Below are 17,068 nucleotides of genomic sequence, written 5' to 3' on the forward strand. Positions count from 1 at the left end.
TGCTTTAAGGATTGCTGTTTCAACCCTTCACTGCTGCACCACTGTCCCTGTTTTCTACAAGGTCTTCTGCTCCTTGCCAAACCATTTCATTCTGGATCCGATCCAGTTCTCATCAAAGTCATGGAAAAACTCCAGTGGATTGGGCTATTATTATTTGTGGCTGGAAAGGGAAGGGGAACATGCTTGTATGTGATTAAATACTAACATTTTCAGCTGATTGATAAAAGGGAAAGGGAAGAAAGTACCAGAGAACTTCTGGCCAAAGCTGTGTTTTCAGTTGCTCTGGCAGAGACCATCTATGTTGCATGTGATTCTGTGCCAAGCAGAGTATCAATATACAGCACCAGTAATAAGGACAGTCATTTTCAGAAGGTCAGAGTATTAAAGTAGATGCTAATGAGTTCCAATTCCACTGTGTCTAACAGACTGCTTTCAAAAGTTAGGGTTTAATACAGAGACACAGTATCTTTCTTGGATTGACATGGCAGTCGTTTCACCCTCAATGCCTAAATGGTTTGTTTAAATTTTTGCCACCTTTTTCCCATTCTTTAGGGCTTAAATTTAGAACTGATGTTTGTCTCTTAAGGCGTTGAAAGCGTTGCAGTTGCTGACAGTAATGCCTCTGGCCAGTGCCTTTCACTGTTTGCTTTTCTAAGGCTCTCTTTTAGTCGCTCATGACTTTGCCAAACTTGCACAGTTCACAGTGAAATTTCCCATGCTGAGAGGCTGCCTCGAGTTGAATTTTTGGAAAGTGTCAGCAAAAAGGACTTAGCTGCTTCCAGGAACAAGATTAGGAGAAAACACATTGTTTTATCCATCTAGAGTAAATTTTTCCAGCTGTTTTTTTTTTTTTTTTTATGACCTGCAGTGCCTCCATGCTTTGAAGAGAAGACTTGAAATGGAATCCCAAGGGAAATATACTCAAGTCTGGCATCCTCAAAATATTGTGCTTTCTTGTACATCCAGTTTGTTGTAGCATTCTCCAAGTATTCTCCCTGCAGTGAGTGCTGGTCAGAGCTCCTGCCTGCCTGTGCAGCAGCACAGCAGTGCCCAGAGGGAGCTGGCATGGCTGGGCTCTCAGGATGCTCTTGAAATTCCTCATCTGAGAGGCCCTTGTCACACCAGGGCAGGGAGACTCCCTCCTGCTCTGGCAGAGCTCCCATCCCTTTATAAGGGCACTGTAATTGAGAAAAAAGAGTAAAGAGCCAGCAGAGAGGCTGGGGCAGAGAGGTGGAGTGGGGGGTTTGAGGAGCTGTGTGAATATTCCAGGATGAAGGATTAGGTCTGCAGCTCTGGGGGAAGGAGCTGTAGAGAAGAGCAGTGGTAAGGAAGGGAGGGCAGAAGAAAGGGAGGTGGTGGGAAGGGTTAGAACTCAAAGATTTTCAAAACCAGGAGACATAGGGGATGGGGAGGGCACAGGGGGCAATGAGGGAAGGAAAAGAGGAGAAGAATGTGTTGGATGGGAGAAGAGAGGCCAGAAAGGAACATACTAGTGCAGTGTTCAGCTCTGCCCATATTTCAAAGGTCTTTGATGTCCAGGAGGACCTGAAGTGCAGTGGCACAGTTTGAGTTTCTTCCTCCTCTACCACCATTCCACATCAGATTTAAGAGCTTTCTGCCTGCTTAGTGGGGTGAATAATCCAGGAGATAATGCAGAGGACTGCCCTAGGACTGCATTCTAATTTGTGATAATCCATGTGAGGGTCTGAAGGAATTCTAGGCTTCCTTCTGTTTTAAAAAAGTGCAGGTTGGCTTTTGTTTATTTTTGTTTGAGCAAGCATACTTTCCATGAGAGTTCTTTGAAGAGTATTGCTGCAGTGGCAGAATCACAGCATGCTGATCAAAGTCGAGGATACTGGTGCAACTTGAGTTCACTTTTTGTGTTTATGCACAATAGATTTAACAACTTTGGAATGCTTATCTTTGCAGCCTTCCTATTCCATTGTCATTTTTAAGGCCTAGAACATGCTGACACTAATCCAAGAGCAACAGAACAACAACAGTTATGATACTGCGTTTTTATTACTACTGGCATTCAGCTTCATGCTTACTTGAACTTGGCGTGTTTTCTTCTTCATAATACAAATTTATTCTTGGTAAGAAATAATTTAGCTCCATTTTTGTAGAATAATTGTAGGGAGGTGTTTAAAAAAGCATCAACAGAAAAGAATAGTGTAAAATGAAAAAAAGAATCAGGTGCCTGTGATTTATGCAAGGCAGATTTCCAGGATTACTGAATTTCACTCCCAAGGTCAGTGTAGCATTCTGTAATTGAGAACAAACAGGCACTCACTGTACTCAGTGATTCATTGAGAAGTCAGAAGTAGTAAGTGTAACCAGGTATTTTCTTGAAAATACAATAATCTGAGCTACACTATACAGGAAAAGAAAGTACATTATTGTTTTACAATTCTAGCAGAAAATGCATTTGTATTATAATATTAAGTAAATATCCTTAAAAATTTAATGTTAAAAGGAGATTTTTTTCATCTAATATGAATGGGCTTATTTCCCATTCCTCTGTTTTTTATTCAGTTTTCACTTGTACAGTTTTGACGTGTACAAGATGGAAATAAATACCAAGTATGTACTAAATATAAATAAATACTAAAATAAAAATTGTGCCATTTTTTATTTATTCATAAAAGTCAAATGACATAAGAAGGAAGGAATACAGGAGGCATACCAGAAATGCTGCTCCAAATGCTGCAAACTACAAAGGTGAAATCCCAAAATAGTTTTAGATTAGACTTGCTGCTAAAATCCTACTAACCACACTATCCAAATTCCTTTTTCTCCCCCTCCTTATACAACAATAAATAAAAAACTCACTTCAGGAAAATACACTTGAAGCAGTTCCCTGCTAATTTAATAAATCCTTCCATAGATGTGCATATGGTGGTAAATTATTACTGTATAAGAAGGTGGAGGTCTCATTTCCTTGCTTTACTCTGACATTGCTTTAATGAGAGCATTTGCACAGTGCAGGAACAGAGACCTGGCTGAACCAAGTGGCAAAATTACATCTATGGTTTCCAGTGAATTTCTTTTTTTTTATAGAGAATTTGCTTTCCTTTTACCTTGGTCCACATTTCTGTGTCTCTCTGTAGTGCTTTCCTCTGAATCCTTCTTCCCTCTGGTTGTCAATGGATTTTGTTTCCCGTAGCCTCTTTTGAGGAAAACCATATCCAATTTCAGCTTCAATAGAAGCCTTGTTTTGCAGTGGGTGAAAAGGAGTAGGTCTGCTCTTAAACTGAGCCCAGACAAAACTCTGCCCACTGCACTCACACTCAGAAAGTCCCTGGCTTGTAATCAGCTGCCTCAGTCATCACCCAGGTCACCCCAGACACTTTTGGCTCAGTTTGGCCAAAAAAAAGGGAGAATTGCAGTGATGCACACTTAAAATTTCACACTGAAAGAAAGCACTCCAGATTTCACACACTTTGGGTTTCTATGCTTGTGTAAAAATAAAATTATATTTTACTTCAGTTGAACTTTGGTTGCAGTTAAACAAAAAATATCTTATTCTTATACAGAAGTGTGTTTATTTTTTTTTCTTGTTAACAACCAAGTAGCTCAAGTTATGTATTAACAGAACTTTTGTCACTGTGTTTTTCATTGGTAGAAAGTTAAGCTATTACTATTAAGACTTAGCACAGAATATTAGCATATTCTTGAGGCAAAATATAACACAGCCAACATTAATTATACCACATAGAATAAAGTAATAATAAAGTACCTTTTAAAACACAGTGTGAATATAAAGAACACCAAGAGCAGCAGCCTTTCATCATAAATCTCACTTTATAATAATAAAATGTCACTATTCCTCCAAGGCTTCTTCCAAGTAATAAATTTTAAGTTGGACCATTGAATCAAGGAAGCCACAATCCATATTTTATTTTGTCAGTGAATTCCATGATGCACTGGCAAATGAATTTACAATGTACAGCTGTGGGACTAGGAGACACCTCCTGAATCTTTAAACTCTGTCCTTAAATAATGAAGGAAAACTGGTTGACAGCTGTCTATAAACAGACACACGGTTTTGCAGCTGGTGGACAGGTAATAAATTCCTAATAACATGCTAAATACAGAATTTTTTCTAACCTCCATCTACTGTACTACAGCATCTCTTCACAGTGGAATGTTCTTATCTAGATAGCAATAAAAAGAATATTTTTAAACCCCACTGGATGCCAGCAAGGCCCACATACATTAAAGATATATATTACTGTCTTTGACATGACCTTGCCCCTTTAAATATTTCATATAACCAAGAATAGTTTTTTTTTATAAAACATTTGCCAAGAATGTGTTAAATGAAACTATCATTGGGAATCATGTACACATTTAACAAGATTCAGGCTGTTATCCAAGAATTACATATGCCTGAAGCAAATGTTTAAAATTGTATTCCTATATATGTGAGCTGTTGAGCCTCTAGAGGTTTCCATTACCCCTTGATTTCTTGCTATGCAAGATACTTGACCTTCACATATCCGAAGTCCTTAAAGACCAACTACACCACATATTTTGTCCAGTTTAGTCCAAACTCAAGGTCCTGTGTCCCTTTACAATATTATATGTGACAGTACAGGCTGGGATCAGTGTTTGTTAAAAGTGGGACCTGGGTTTGAGCCTGTGAAGAATCACTTACTGCCTGATGGAGATGCTTTGTCTCCACAGGCTATGCCCTGTGGAATTGCTGCTAGACAACAGTGCTATCAGTCAGGATAAAAATTCCCTCAATATCTTAAACAACCTACTGAATACTTGAAATTCACGTGGAATCACCAGTGATCTGAAAGGAAAACACTTTCTGGACAGTATTCCTCACAATTGATTGTTCACTCAGATATTCTGATTGATTTTGGTTTTCTGGCCTCCAGCACAGTAATTCCTTTTGTCAAGTTAAGTCTTGGTCAGTGCCACCCAACACTTGAGGTTAGGTGGTAGCACAGAGAGAGTCTGAAGCCTGTGCTGCTGTTAAACCTGTAAAGCATGACTGACCTATCTTTGCAGAGTGTTTCTTACCCCAGATTTCCACTTGATTTTTGTTTGGTGCTGCTGGGATGGCTGTCCTTAATTGCTGTGACCTAATGCAGTCATAGTTAAAATGGTTCTTACCTTTCACCCACCAAAGGCTTTTATCCTTTTATCTTCTTGAAGCCTTTTCTAAAAAGATTACTTACTTAAAGTATCACATGAAAAATAAATCATACCATGATGCTTCTTTGCCTTTCTGTATAACTTTCTGTCCAGTTTTGTACTCAGAAGTGATTTAGCCTTGGTAGAAATATCTGTAAGGCAAATAATTTGAATCATTTATCAATAAACCTTGCCAGAGTTTCAGAAATTTAATTAAAGTTTTTTTCTGAGCTTACTCAGTGACTTGAGTCGTGAAAACTGACAGCATAAAAGTGGCTGTATAAACTTGTATAAAAGATATACATGAATTGGAAATTACTACATGAGAATGATACTTTGGACCATAATGGGGAAAAAATGAAGCCACAAAAGGATGATAGTGTTGAAAAACCAGAGGCAAAGCATTTGTAATTCAATACTAAATATCAGAATTACATTTATGAATGGCAACAATATGACTAATAGAGTTAAAATTAAACTATTTTAGAGACTATTTTAGCTCCAGCTCTGAGTGAAGGGGCCTCACTCCAAGCATTTGCAGTTACATCATCACACTACTGAGGTGAACCATCATTGCAGTCTGAAGGAGTGGTGGAATTGTTGTGTTATTCCTGGATTTATCCTGCATTTTCCTCATTTCAGCAGACAGGCCAATGACCTCAGTCTTGGGGGAATATTGCATGGAAACACACATCTGCTGCCCAAAGGTATCAGCAGGATACAGAGAGAAACAAATATGCCAGGAGTCTTTCTTGGGCAACATGTGGTTCAGTTCAGACTTTTCAGGCCTGCACAAATGATCAGGATAAGGCTATTTATGTGAATGATAATCAGGAGGCACAGAGGGAAAATATTCTGGAAGAGCTGGGAATTAAACTGATTTACTGGAAAAGAACAGGTTTGCTGAGCTTTCAGGATCATGTATGGAAGTTCATGAACTGAAAGATTCTTACAGTAGGATGGTTTTAACTGCTCCTACTGCCTCATTTAAATATAAGGAGGAAATTTCTGCAAGCTTTTTGTGTAGACCTGATTCTGCCTATTTAAGGACACAGGACCTTCAGAAAAATCCCAGCTGGGACACCTCCTGAGAGAAAATTCCTAAAATAATCACCAACACAGAGCAGTAATCTACACCTTTTATTTTTAGACTTATTAATATCCTGGTGTGGAGGATAATGTCAAGTAAGAAGGAGAAAAACATGCATGTGATTATATTTTCAAGCAGTTGCACTGTCACAGACCTATTCCTCTGCTGCCAGGAGGAAAAGAAGTTGTTCCAATATTTCATTGCTCACTTTGGCTTTTTTTCTTATCTTAGGAAAAATATTTATCCCTAAAGAAAAGCCCGTAGAAACCCGCACGGAAGAGAAGGTGACCCTGGATCCAGAACTAGAAGAGGCCCTGGCCAGTGCTTCTGATACCGAGCTCTATGACCTTGCAGGTTAGAAAACATGCAGATATGATCCTCCCACGTGTCCAGCTCTTTCTGGCCAGACCTGCCACCAGGAGTGTCTCGTGATGACCCCTCAAGCCCCCGGTGCTTGTCTGATGGCCAAGCCGTGGGCCACACGTTGCCCAGGATGATTGAAACGTGACTCAACTGAGCATTCCAGACTTCTCTGCTTAAAATTGATGTGTCAGGCCAGGGGGGAAGATGGAGCAGCTCATGTGATTTGGGGAAGGGAAGGGGGGACAGTGGACTGCAGGCTGGGGTGCTGGCACTATAATGGAAGTGACTGATCCTACTGTATCTGTGTTGTTTGTAGCATACTACAGCTACCTCCTCTCACCTCTGGCATCCCAAATAGCCAGGTAAACTTGTTACAGCATGAGGTGGATAAAGATCCTCAATCCATGAGGAAATTTGGAATCTAACCCCTTGAATGAGAAAATTGATTGCCAGGTGATTAGACCTGGGTATCTTCACCACTTCTGATTATTTTCCAAGGGCGTTAATATCAATGGGCTTCCATAAGAAACCCTGGTGGAAATGCCAATGCATTAAGCTCATCACATGTACAGTGAAATTCTCAGATACACCAAACAATAGAACATACGAGTTATAAGAAGTTCAGGTTATATATTAGGGGAGGAAAGTGATTAGGAGTGTAGCATTGAAACAATTTACCCAAAGAAGTTGTGGGATTTCCATCCCTGGGTGTTTTCAGAGTCCAGCAGACAAAGCCATGGCTGACCTCATTAATGCTGGCAGCACTCCTGCCTGAGGGAGAGGCTGGACAAGATGACCCACAGTGGTTCCTTCCAGCTGGCACTTCTGGGATATGCATTCTACATTGACTCGATTGTTCAAAAATCTGTATTGAAAGTGTCTGTATCTCCAGAATTTGGAGCCCAAAAGACTCTCCCTACCAGCAGGCATGACGCACACAGTTAACATTTTATAAAGGGGGTCTTGTTCGGGGAACTAAACTACAATTTGTAGCAGATACTTTCCTGCAGTCTGTGTTCCTGTCATTAACACTGTATCCTCTTGCTGGTGTTTACACATTTCAGCTGTTCTTGGAGTGCACAACATGGTCAACAACCCGAAATTTGATGAGGCAGGAGCCCGCGGTAAAGATGGAAAAGGAATCGTGAGAAGTAAGCAAGCAGATTTCTCTTGTGGGCTGCGTGTCATCGTTAGGTACTCCTACACCTGTAGGTGGGGTCTGTTGGTCTAATTTAGTGTAATGTAACTGGGCCTAGCTTTCATTGATCTAATTAATCATTAGGTGGCTTTTAAAAAGTAAATACTATCTTAAAATTGATTATAAAAACAACAGTAATACACAAACAAACCATTTCTAAGGAAATTTGTTTTCCTGGAGAGCAGTATCTGGCTCTGCAGAGGTGTTTGAAAGAGTGGGAGTATTTGAGAGGCCAAGACACATAAATTTCCATTCCATTTCAGTTTAGGCAGCAGGCAGAAAACAGAGTGAGCTGTAGCTGAGAATTGGCTGCAGTTCAGGCCAGGCCATCTTGCCCCAGGTACCTACATTTACACACTTGAAAAATTACTTGTAACCACTGGGCTCAAATGTGGCAGAATCCCTGTCAGAGTCACATCTGTGACCAGAGTCACCTCGAGCTGCAATCACAGGGAGGCAAAGACTGCCTGGATGTGCTCCTGCCCCAGCCTCTCCCTCTGATCTCCCACCTCCACCTGGCTCCTGTGGCAGTGCTGCAGTGCCTGTTCTGTGGCCCCTTAGGGACACAGGAAACGGAATCATTCTGGAAATCCCCCAAGAGAAACAGCTGTAGTTACTAAAAACAAATCCAGAAATGTTTGCACTAAATAAACAGACCTTTGGTGAATGTGATCTTAGCTCAGCAACCCACAGGAGGCTGGATGGAGGGAGAAATGGGTACATCTGAATTCCAAGCTTTTCTTGAGAGCTGCCAAGCCTTGATCCAGAGCTTGTCGCCTCCAGGCCCTGGATATCTAGTGGGCTAAACTTTACTTTTGAAGACAAAACTGTGGAATGCCCTTTCCTAGTGAAACAGTACTAAAAAAATGTTTTCTTCTTCTCAGGCCATGAGAACAGCAGCTGTCTTTACCAAGGGCTTTCCTTTCCATCTTCCATTGCTAAAGGGGAGGTGGGAAAGTAGACAGGACACCGTGTCACTTCATTTTTCTCAGGATAAAGCTGCTCTGCAAACCTTCCCAGTGGGGCCCTGTGTGAGCTGCCATCTATCTCATAACAGGCAACTGCATGCATTACTAATCCTCATAGATTTCAGAATATTTTTGTTGTACTAAGTCAAAAAGTCAGCTATGTGAGTCAGCTAAACTATGCTCCAATCATAGACCTACGAACCAGAAAATCACCATCACATCACTGTATTCTTTGGTCCAAAAGCAATACCTTTCCTTAGCCAAATGAAATGCTTCAGTAAAAATTTGCCTATCAATGTCGCAAAACAACACCATGATTAAAGAAACAAGAAAAACTCATGGAAAGCAACAAGAAGTAGAAAATTAAAATTCCTCCTGACTCTAGACTGAGTACACTGTGATGTCTAACCTGAGGACAGGGTGCTTGTGTCTCCCCTGCTCCCAGTCTGGCAGGGTGTTGCCACAAGTGCAAAAAATGCTTTGCTTTTTTTGTTTACTTTCTATCCTTGCATCCAAGGTGAATTCTCTAAATGTAGTTTTCAATTCCCAGCTCCCTAGAAAGGCTGACGTGTTACCAGGGATATGTGAGGTCTCTCAGGGAATTAGTAAAAAAGAAAAAATATTTGGCATCAAAGGGAGCAGAGTGAAAACCAGCTCAAGATTCTTCTATGACCATCTCTACTATGTAGAGTATGAGCTCTGATTAAGATATGGTTCTCTTTTGGCCCGTGATATGGCATGAACTTTAACCCATTGCAATGAACAGCAATGTGTAGTACACTGAGACCTGAACACAAGTCTTCAAGACCTCTCCCTGTCTGCAGCATAAAATAAAGGATTCAAACATACTTGTGGTCAGCAAAATATTCCTTTCTTGCTTCTAGTGGCTTGGGCGGTCAGGGCTAATAAATTAATCTCCACAACTATATGTGTGGGAATTAGATTGTATTCTAAGCTAATTATGTTCTAAGCTATGATTTTTATGCATCCCTGAGAATATTTATAGCTCATAGCTTCCAGCACTAAATACCATAGTTCTTTGGAACATGACTACTCAAAGATTTCATAAATCTTGGTGCTGGCAGACAGACTTACTTTTCATGCTTTGATGGTTTTATTATTTAAAAAGTGCAGATGTTGCAATTTTACAAGAGCTAATTGAATTTATAGTAAGGCTGATAGTATCAGCTGAGAGGAGGAAACTGAGGGGCCTCCTGCTCATGTTGCTTTATGTCTATTCATAGGTGCAGGGACATTTTCTTACTAATATAATGGGCAAGTTCTGAGCATACCTTTCTTTACAGATATTAGACAAAGTACAAAGCAGCCCTTGCAGAATATCACATCCCAAACAATAGTCTTCAAAGCTGCTTTGGCTCCAATTAATTGTACAGGGATTTTTATATAAAGGAGAAGTTTTCCCATGACAGTGCTGCCCAGCCTGCCTGACCACAGCCTCCAGTGACAGCTCCGGGTGCACAGGGGGTGCAAAGGGCATGGCAGGGATAAGGGGGATAATACTCCTACTGGCAGGTTTTGTGGTTCCCATAAACCCTTCTTGGATTGCTGCACTACAAACCTAAATGGGAATTGAACAGCCAGAGTGATGGTGCCTGTTCCTGGGTTTTCATGAGATTTTGTGTTGCAGATGTGGTGAAAGGTGAAAAGGTCAAGCCCATCTTTGAGGAGCCACCCAATCCGACCAATGTGGAAGCAAGTCTACAAAGGATAAAAGCAAATGATCCTAGTCTCACAGAAGTTAATCTCAACAACATAAAGGTAGATGCTGTGGTTTTGTCCATGTCATCATAGGAGGGTTTATTCAAATGCTTCCAAAGCCTGTGCCTTTTATCCTCACATTTTGTCTTTCTTTACTGATCAGAAAAAGCAGGACACTCAGGGAAGGGGTGGGGAAAGGACTGTTGTAGTGGCTCCAAGGTCATCAATTCCTGATGCTGAATTAAAAGCTGATTAAATGCCCAAGGGGTGACTCCCTTTGGCTGCCTTTCTCAGCAAATTCTAAAGGAAGATATCTCATGGGCACTGTGCAGTCATCACTGGCCAAATTCAATTAGCCCACACAGGCAACTGGAGGAGGAGCTGGCAGGTGGAGACTGAACAACTGGCAGGGGAATAGAAAGGGGCTCAGGAGGGTCACGCTGCCTTGGCCTGCCCCAGTTCTGGGCAGCGCTGGCATCGCAGCCTGGCACAGGCACCCCCAGCCTCTGGGGCCACTGTGCCCGTCTGACACACTCCTAAAAGCACTAGGGATGTTTCCTTGCATGGACTGTGGTTGTTCAGCAATCAGTTTCATAATAATTAAAATCAGCAGTGTTATTTGCTTTCCTAACTACTGGATTTGTCTTTTTACCCTAGAATATTCCTATTCCAACACTGAAAGAATTTGCAAAAGCTCTGGAAACCAACACACATGTGAAGACATTCAGCCTTGCAGCTACTCGAAGCAATGACCCTGTAGCTATTGTAAGTTTTAACATTACTGGGAAAAATGAGCCACAACAAATTTTAAGCAGGTCCATGTCTGTTTTAGGATACATTCTTTATTTTCCCTTGCAGGAATTCCCTATGGCTATGCAAAGTAGAAATATAATCTCTTCTGATCTACTTCTCCATTCTTCTAAGCATATTTATGTTTTATTTCTTGTCGGTACAAAGCTGTGTTTTGCAGATTCCCTGTTATTCCCTGAAACTTTCAAGATGTTATGTCATGTTCCCTCTTTTTGGCCCTTCAGGCATTTGCAGATATGTTGAAAGTGAACAAAACACTGAAGAGTCTGAATGTAGAATCCAACTTCATCACTGGGACAGGGATTTTGGCACTGATTGATGCACTGAAAAAGAATGAATCCCTAACAGAGATTAAAATTGACAACCAGGTAAAGAGAGACCATTGGTGAAGTTCACTTTTGTTTCTCTTTTGTATGGATTCCCAGAGGGTTCTACCAGGGGACTCTGGCAGAGTCAATGCAGCCTCTGTGGCTCATTCTGCAGCTCATGTCCCCAGCCAGTCCAACCAAAGAGTGGAAAACTTCTCAATAAAACTACTCAAAGCCAAATACAAAACCCAGGGCAAAATCTCCAGGGATGGGATTCTCTGTAGTTTGCAGCCCAGTACTTAAACACAACCATTTACTTCTCTCTCATATGAAAGCAAATGTTTCCTTTTCTTTTGGGGACACTTCACTACATCACCAACAGAGGCAGCAGCTTGGGACAGCTGTAGAGATGGAGATTGCCAAGATGCTGGAGGAGAACTCCAGGATTCTCAAGTTTGGATACCAGTTCACAAAACAAGGTCCAAGAACCAGGGTGGCAGCAGCTATCACTAAAAACAACGACCTGGGTAAGATGTCACTACATTTGCTCATCATTTCTTTGTGTGAGCCAAGCCCTGACCTTCCCAGGCACAGCTCTCCCTGTCTGTACATTCAGATGGAATTTTGACTACAGGATTCATGCTGCTCTGTGTGAGGGGAGATGCAGAACTCTAGAGCAGAAACCAGCAAAGATCTTACTGGAATTAGTAGCCACTATCTTTCTCCTGCTCCTTCTGGGAAGGAGAGTTATTTCAGCCTTTTCTATGGAGTATCCTAAATTTCTCACTGCTCGATCAGCTGTTCTGGCCAGTAAATGAGGAGTCAAACCCGCCCTGTTTTCTCAGAGGACACAGAAGTCCTGACTTTGTTGTCCAGCCCATGATGGACCAAGCCTGATCAGACAAGGGAGCAAAACAGACTCTCCTGCTTTTGTGAGCTAGAACAGCCACAGACAATAAAACCCTGCAAGTGTCACCTGAGTGTGACATGCACACCCTGTGTGCTCAGTACACAGAATACAAAGGAGATGACTAGGCAGAAGAAATTTAGAGTGGGAAGGGAAAAAAAAATTAAACTTCTTATTTTTAATCAGTTCTGCTTTAGGCTGGGGTATCAAACCTTGATGTCTTTGTGGGTTTCAGCTTAGGTTTCTCTCTGTGGGAACTAAGATAAAAGTTGAGCTAAAACCTTTTTATTTCAGACATACTTTTAGGGGTTTGAAATTTTAATTTTTAGCAATGCCTAAGCATTCCAACTATAAACTATTTTTCTAAAATTATCAGTGTCCAGAAGGGCATTTGAAATATCCCATCTACAAAGTGAGAAAAACCCTTTTTTCCCATTATTTCACCACTTGTCATTAGAATTATGTCCTAATCTTAATTTTCCCATGTTTGCTTGGTTTTGTTCAAGATTTTGTAGAACAGAATTCCTAAAGGAATTCAATCAAGTAAATGAACAAAACACTGAAAGCAGACACACATGACTGATGCTACACTGCAGGCTTTGGAATAATGCAGTCTGTTTGCCAAAAAGGCATGATTAAAAAAAAACCTCCTCTTAGTAAAGTAATGAGATGTTTAGCAATACATTGTTGTTATTGACTTTCTGTGGTGAAAAGCATTCATCCATCAAGTTCTACTGCTTTGTTCTGTGCTTCAGCTGTTCAATATCAGGAACAGGACATGAACTGACATCACACTAAATTTTGTATCACACAAAAAGGAGAACCTCACAAATCTTATCTGGCCAGGTCAGAAAAAACTCAGTGCATTTTATTAGAATGTGGAGTAGCAAATGCTGCCACACTAAACCTGCTCTATACCAGGTATAATGTATCTTAGGTGCTGTAAAAATTCACACTGCTTGTCAAAATAATCCTGCCCATAACACAAGGTTTACCACTCTGCTTTGCTAAACGGTGACTTCAGCCTATGTGGTTTCCAGTGGAAAACCAGAGTTAATTAACTGACTGTCTGATGGTTGATGCAGTCAGAGCAGGTGAAGTTTAAACAGGTAATTGAAGGTCCAATATGATATTTTTTGCCAATATTAACAGATGTCGGTACTTAAGAGTACTTCAGATTATTTTCTAAAAAAATATTATTATTGCTTACCTATAGGATACACTGTGCAATTACAGAAGTTATTAATTTTTGATGCCTAAAGCTTAAATAATCCAGAGTACTGCAGACTAGAGCAGACCAGTATTAATTTGGCTGGAACACAGTGTCTTTTAAAAGAACAATAAAACTGTAATAAAATCTAAATGGAATCACTGGAAGGAAGTGCAGGAAGCGGTGATTTTTTTATCATCTAAAACCTTTAGCTCAGAATGTGATTTTTGTGGAAAATGCATTGATGTGAACACTCGGTGAAATTCTACAGTCTGCGATACAAAAAAATGCACTTTAGGTACAATTATTTTATTGAGCATTACGGTCTATGGTATATATTGATTGTGGTATTTGTGGGCATAATTCTTCTGAGCATTTCCCAGGAGCTGCTCGCTCCTGTGCTGTTCCATGTCTGGGGGGGCTGGTGTGGAGGGGCTCTCAGGAGGGCAGTGCTGACTCTCTCTTGCTCTGCGCAGTTCGGAAGAAGCGGGTGGAAGGGGAGCGGCAGTAGCCACAGCGCCGAGGACACCAGGCAGGGCTGGAGCCCACCACCACTGCAGCCTCAGAGTGCTCACTGCTCAGAAGGAAAGGCACTGCAAAACTGTTACCGTGGGAGTTGCTGATTTCTGTTAATGTCTCCTTTTAACCTTGAAAACAGAGCCTGCTCGTTTTTAATTTTCATGGTTAATTTAATTCTTATGAGAAAGGTTCATAGTTGGTTTGATTTTAATGAAGAAAATGGTTTGCAGTATCTGAAGCCAATATGCAGCATCTTAACCATGTTACTGAGCATAACATATAGTGACTCTGACCCTTATTTTAGACACTTTTTGATATATGAAAATATGACCTTGTATATGGATAAGGGATTCTCTGCTGAAAATAGAAATTTTAGGGCCAAGTTCTGCAATGCCTTATGTTTGTGAATAATCCTTATTTATGTGTATAGTCCTGCTGAACTGAATCCTGCAATGGGCTGCTCCCAGGAGTAGTACTAGTGATGCCAGTACAGGTTTGCAGGTTCACACCCCTGAGCCTCTCTCCTGCAGTGGGATCTGGGCAGCTGGACCCACCTTGGAACAGCTCCTGCCACCCTTGTTGGGTCTCCACCCGCCCAGCTCCCAGAGCAGGATCACACCTAGATGTATGAACGTTGTCAAAGCGTACTTGTTTACATAAGCTTAGGTTAGGTGGATCATTTTGCAATGTTACACTGATGTTTTTTATTCTTACTCCACATTGTAAAGTAATATTAGTGCTGCCAATCCTGTAGACATTGAATGTTTTGGGTTTTTTTTCTAGGCCAACAAGTTTTTGTTTGCTACTAGAATGAACAGTTTACAGCTAGTGATCTTAACCTAAACAAGTATTCTGAGCAATATTTGTTTTGCTTTGAGCCATGAGTTTGACTTTTTTTAGTTCTGTATTTATGTACGTTTGTTAGCATTATAGGACTGTTCTCAGGACCTTTTAGATGAAGATTAATTAAATACTTAATCCAAGAAAGCCACTGTGCTACCAGGGAAAGACACTAAAGGGGTAGTTTTGACAGCTACATGACTGACATTTATCTGCTGCAGCTGAGGTTTGTCCCTGCATCACAAGGCACATGAGTATTCGTGCCAGTGTTTATCTGAATAAGGGCAGATTTAAGCTCATGCAGAAATGCTTTGCTAAATTATGACCTCAACTTACATGCTGGACATTATCTTAACCCAGTGGAAAACACTCACGAAGCAGCAGCTAACCCCAATGCTCAACAGCGTCAAAATTTCAGTAATACTTCAGTCTGATGTTTCATTTTGTGTATTTTACCATCTAAAACTACTCTCTACCACAGGTGTATCACTGCCAACAGCTGACTGACAGCCAGAGGTTCATTTTGGCTCCAGGGGTGCAGGCTGTGAGAGCCAAGGGACGCTCAGGTCAGAGGTGTCACACGCCCCAAGCTTGCAGAAATGCTCCTGCAGGCAGCGCTGCCACCCGGGCCACTCTGGCCTCTCTGAGACAGGGATGAAGTGCTGCTTGCTCGGGGCACGGTTCCCTGAGCGATGTTTTCACCTTGCTGCGGTGTGAGCTAACAGGATGAACCCTCCCTCGGTGCCTTTTGTAAGGCAAAGGAGAAGGTGCAAGGCAATGCTCTTCCTGTTGGGTACTGTTGGTCTTTGTAGTGGGGCCAAAGTGAATAACTCGCTGAAATCCCACTTAAAATACTTGGCTGCAGTGGTCTGCTGAGCTGGGATAAAAGTGCAGTAGCCACAGTTTACTTCCCTGGCAGCTCCCAGTCTCTACAATTTCCACTTCCTCCTTTCCTCAGAATGAACTGAAACCTTTGCTTTGCTAGTAAAACAAAACACACAGGGGACTCTTGCTAAGGTTTTCCCTGGATCCATGCAGGATTTGCTGTGAAAAACTTTGATCTACCATTAAAAAAAAATTACAAGTTCTGTAATACAGTCATAACTCTGCATGGGCTTAAATAGAATCCTTAGAAAACATTTGGATTACAAGGGGAATACTGGGCTTTGCACCATGAAGTTTCATGGTGGGAAGAATCCTCATCCACAGCATCTAAAGATTATGTTACTGACAACCTTCAGTGATAGGAACCACTCTGCCCCTAATTTCTTGTTCTTTTCCTTTGCTCCAACCAAGGGAATCCCAATTATCAATCAATTGTTTGAAGATTTTTTAATGGTTATTTTTTCTTTTTTAGTGGTACGTATCTGTGTTCAAGGGAGACAAGTGCAATCCATTTCTAGTCTTAGTTGCCATTGACAGTGTTGGTATTTGCATGCAGCAGTTTCACAAGGATGGGCTGGTCTGACTGCTTCATGGTGTCTGCAGCATGTCCTGGATGGCTTTGCTCAGAGCCACACGTGTGCTTACACAGTCAGGTGTGAATTTCAGCCCCAGTTTGCACCGAGGTACCTGGCTGGGGCAAGCTCTGTGGCTCTCCATCCCTTCATCTGCCCTTCCCTTTGCACAGCCACAGTTCCTCTGAGGGAGGAGCCTCACCCTGGAGGGATCATCTCCAGCACCAGCCCCACCATGAGCGAGCAGACAGGGCCAGAGCTGTGCACCCCATGGCCAGGACCTGGGAGCCTGGCTCCTTCCAGCATGTGTGAGGAGAGCTCCCAATCCCTGGCTGTTTTCTGCAGGCAGCTGCTGCCAGCCCCTGCCAGGGGGCTCAGTGACCAGAGATGTCTCTGTTCTGCCTCTTCTGTGTGCCCCACACAAGGCCTTGGCTGTCACCAGCTTGAGTGTCACAGGTCAGACATTCCAACAATACAAAGATCTGTTGGATGCAACAGCAGCACACATGTACATGTACAGCATACATG

General features: G+C 41.7%; 1 protein-coding gene across 3 annotated transcripts in view; it reads left to right on the plus strand.

Moving 5' to 3' along the window:
* Positions 1 to 17,068, plus strand: part of TMOD2 (tropomodulin 2) — a 34,372-nt gene that overhangs the window by 16,802 nt on the left and 502 nt on the right. For all 3 annotated transcript variants that reach the window (XM_041718302.1, XM_041718301.2, XM_041718303.2), the window contains exons 4-10: positions 6,473 to 6,595; positions 7,669 to 7,755; positions 10,419 to 10,549; positions 11,147 to 11,254; positions 11,524 to 11,667; positions 11,990 to 12,134; positions 14,201 to 17,048. In XM_041718302.1, coding sequence (XP_041574236.1) covers positions 6,473 to 6,595; positions 7,669 to 7,755; positions 10,419 to 10,549; positions 11,147 to 11,254; positions 11,524 to 11,667; positions 11,990 to 12,134; positions 14,201 to 14,235 — 773 coding nt within the window. In that variant the 3' untranslated portion in view covers positions 14,236 to 17,048. The remainder of the gene's footprint in view (positions 1 to 6,472; positions 6,596 to 7,668; positions 7,756 to 10,418; positions 10,550 to 11,146; positions 11,255 to 11,523; positions 11,668 to 11,989; positions 12,135 to 14,200; positions 17,049 to 17,068) is intronic.

This window comes from Taeniopygia guttata, chromosome 10 (assembly GCF_048771995.1).
Source record: "Taeniopygia guttata chromosome 10, bTaeGut7.mat, whole genome shotgun sequence".
Lineage (NCBI taxonomy): Eukaryota > Metazoa > Chordata > Aves > Passeriformes > Estrildidae > Taeniopygia > Taeniopygia guttata.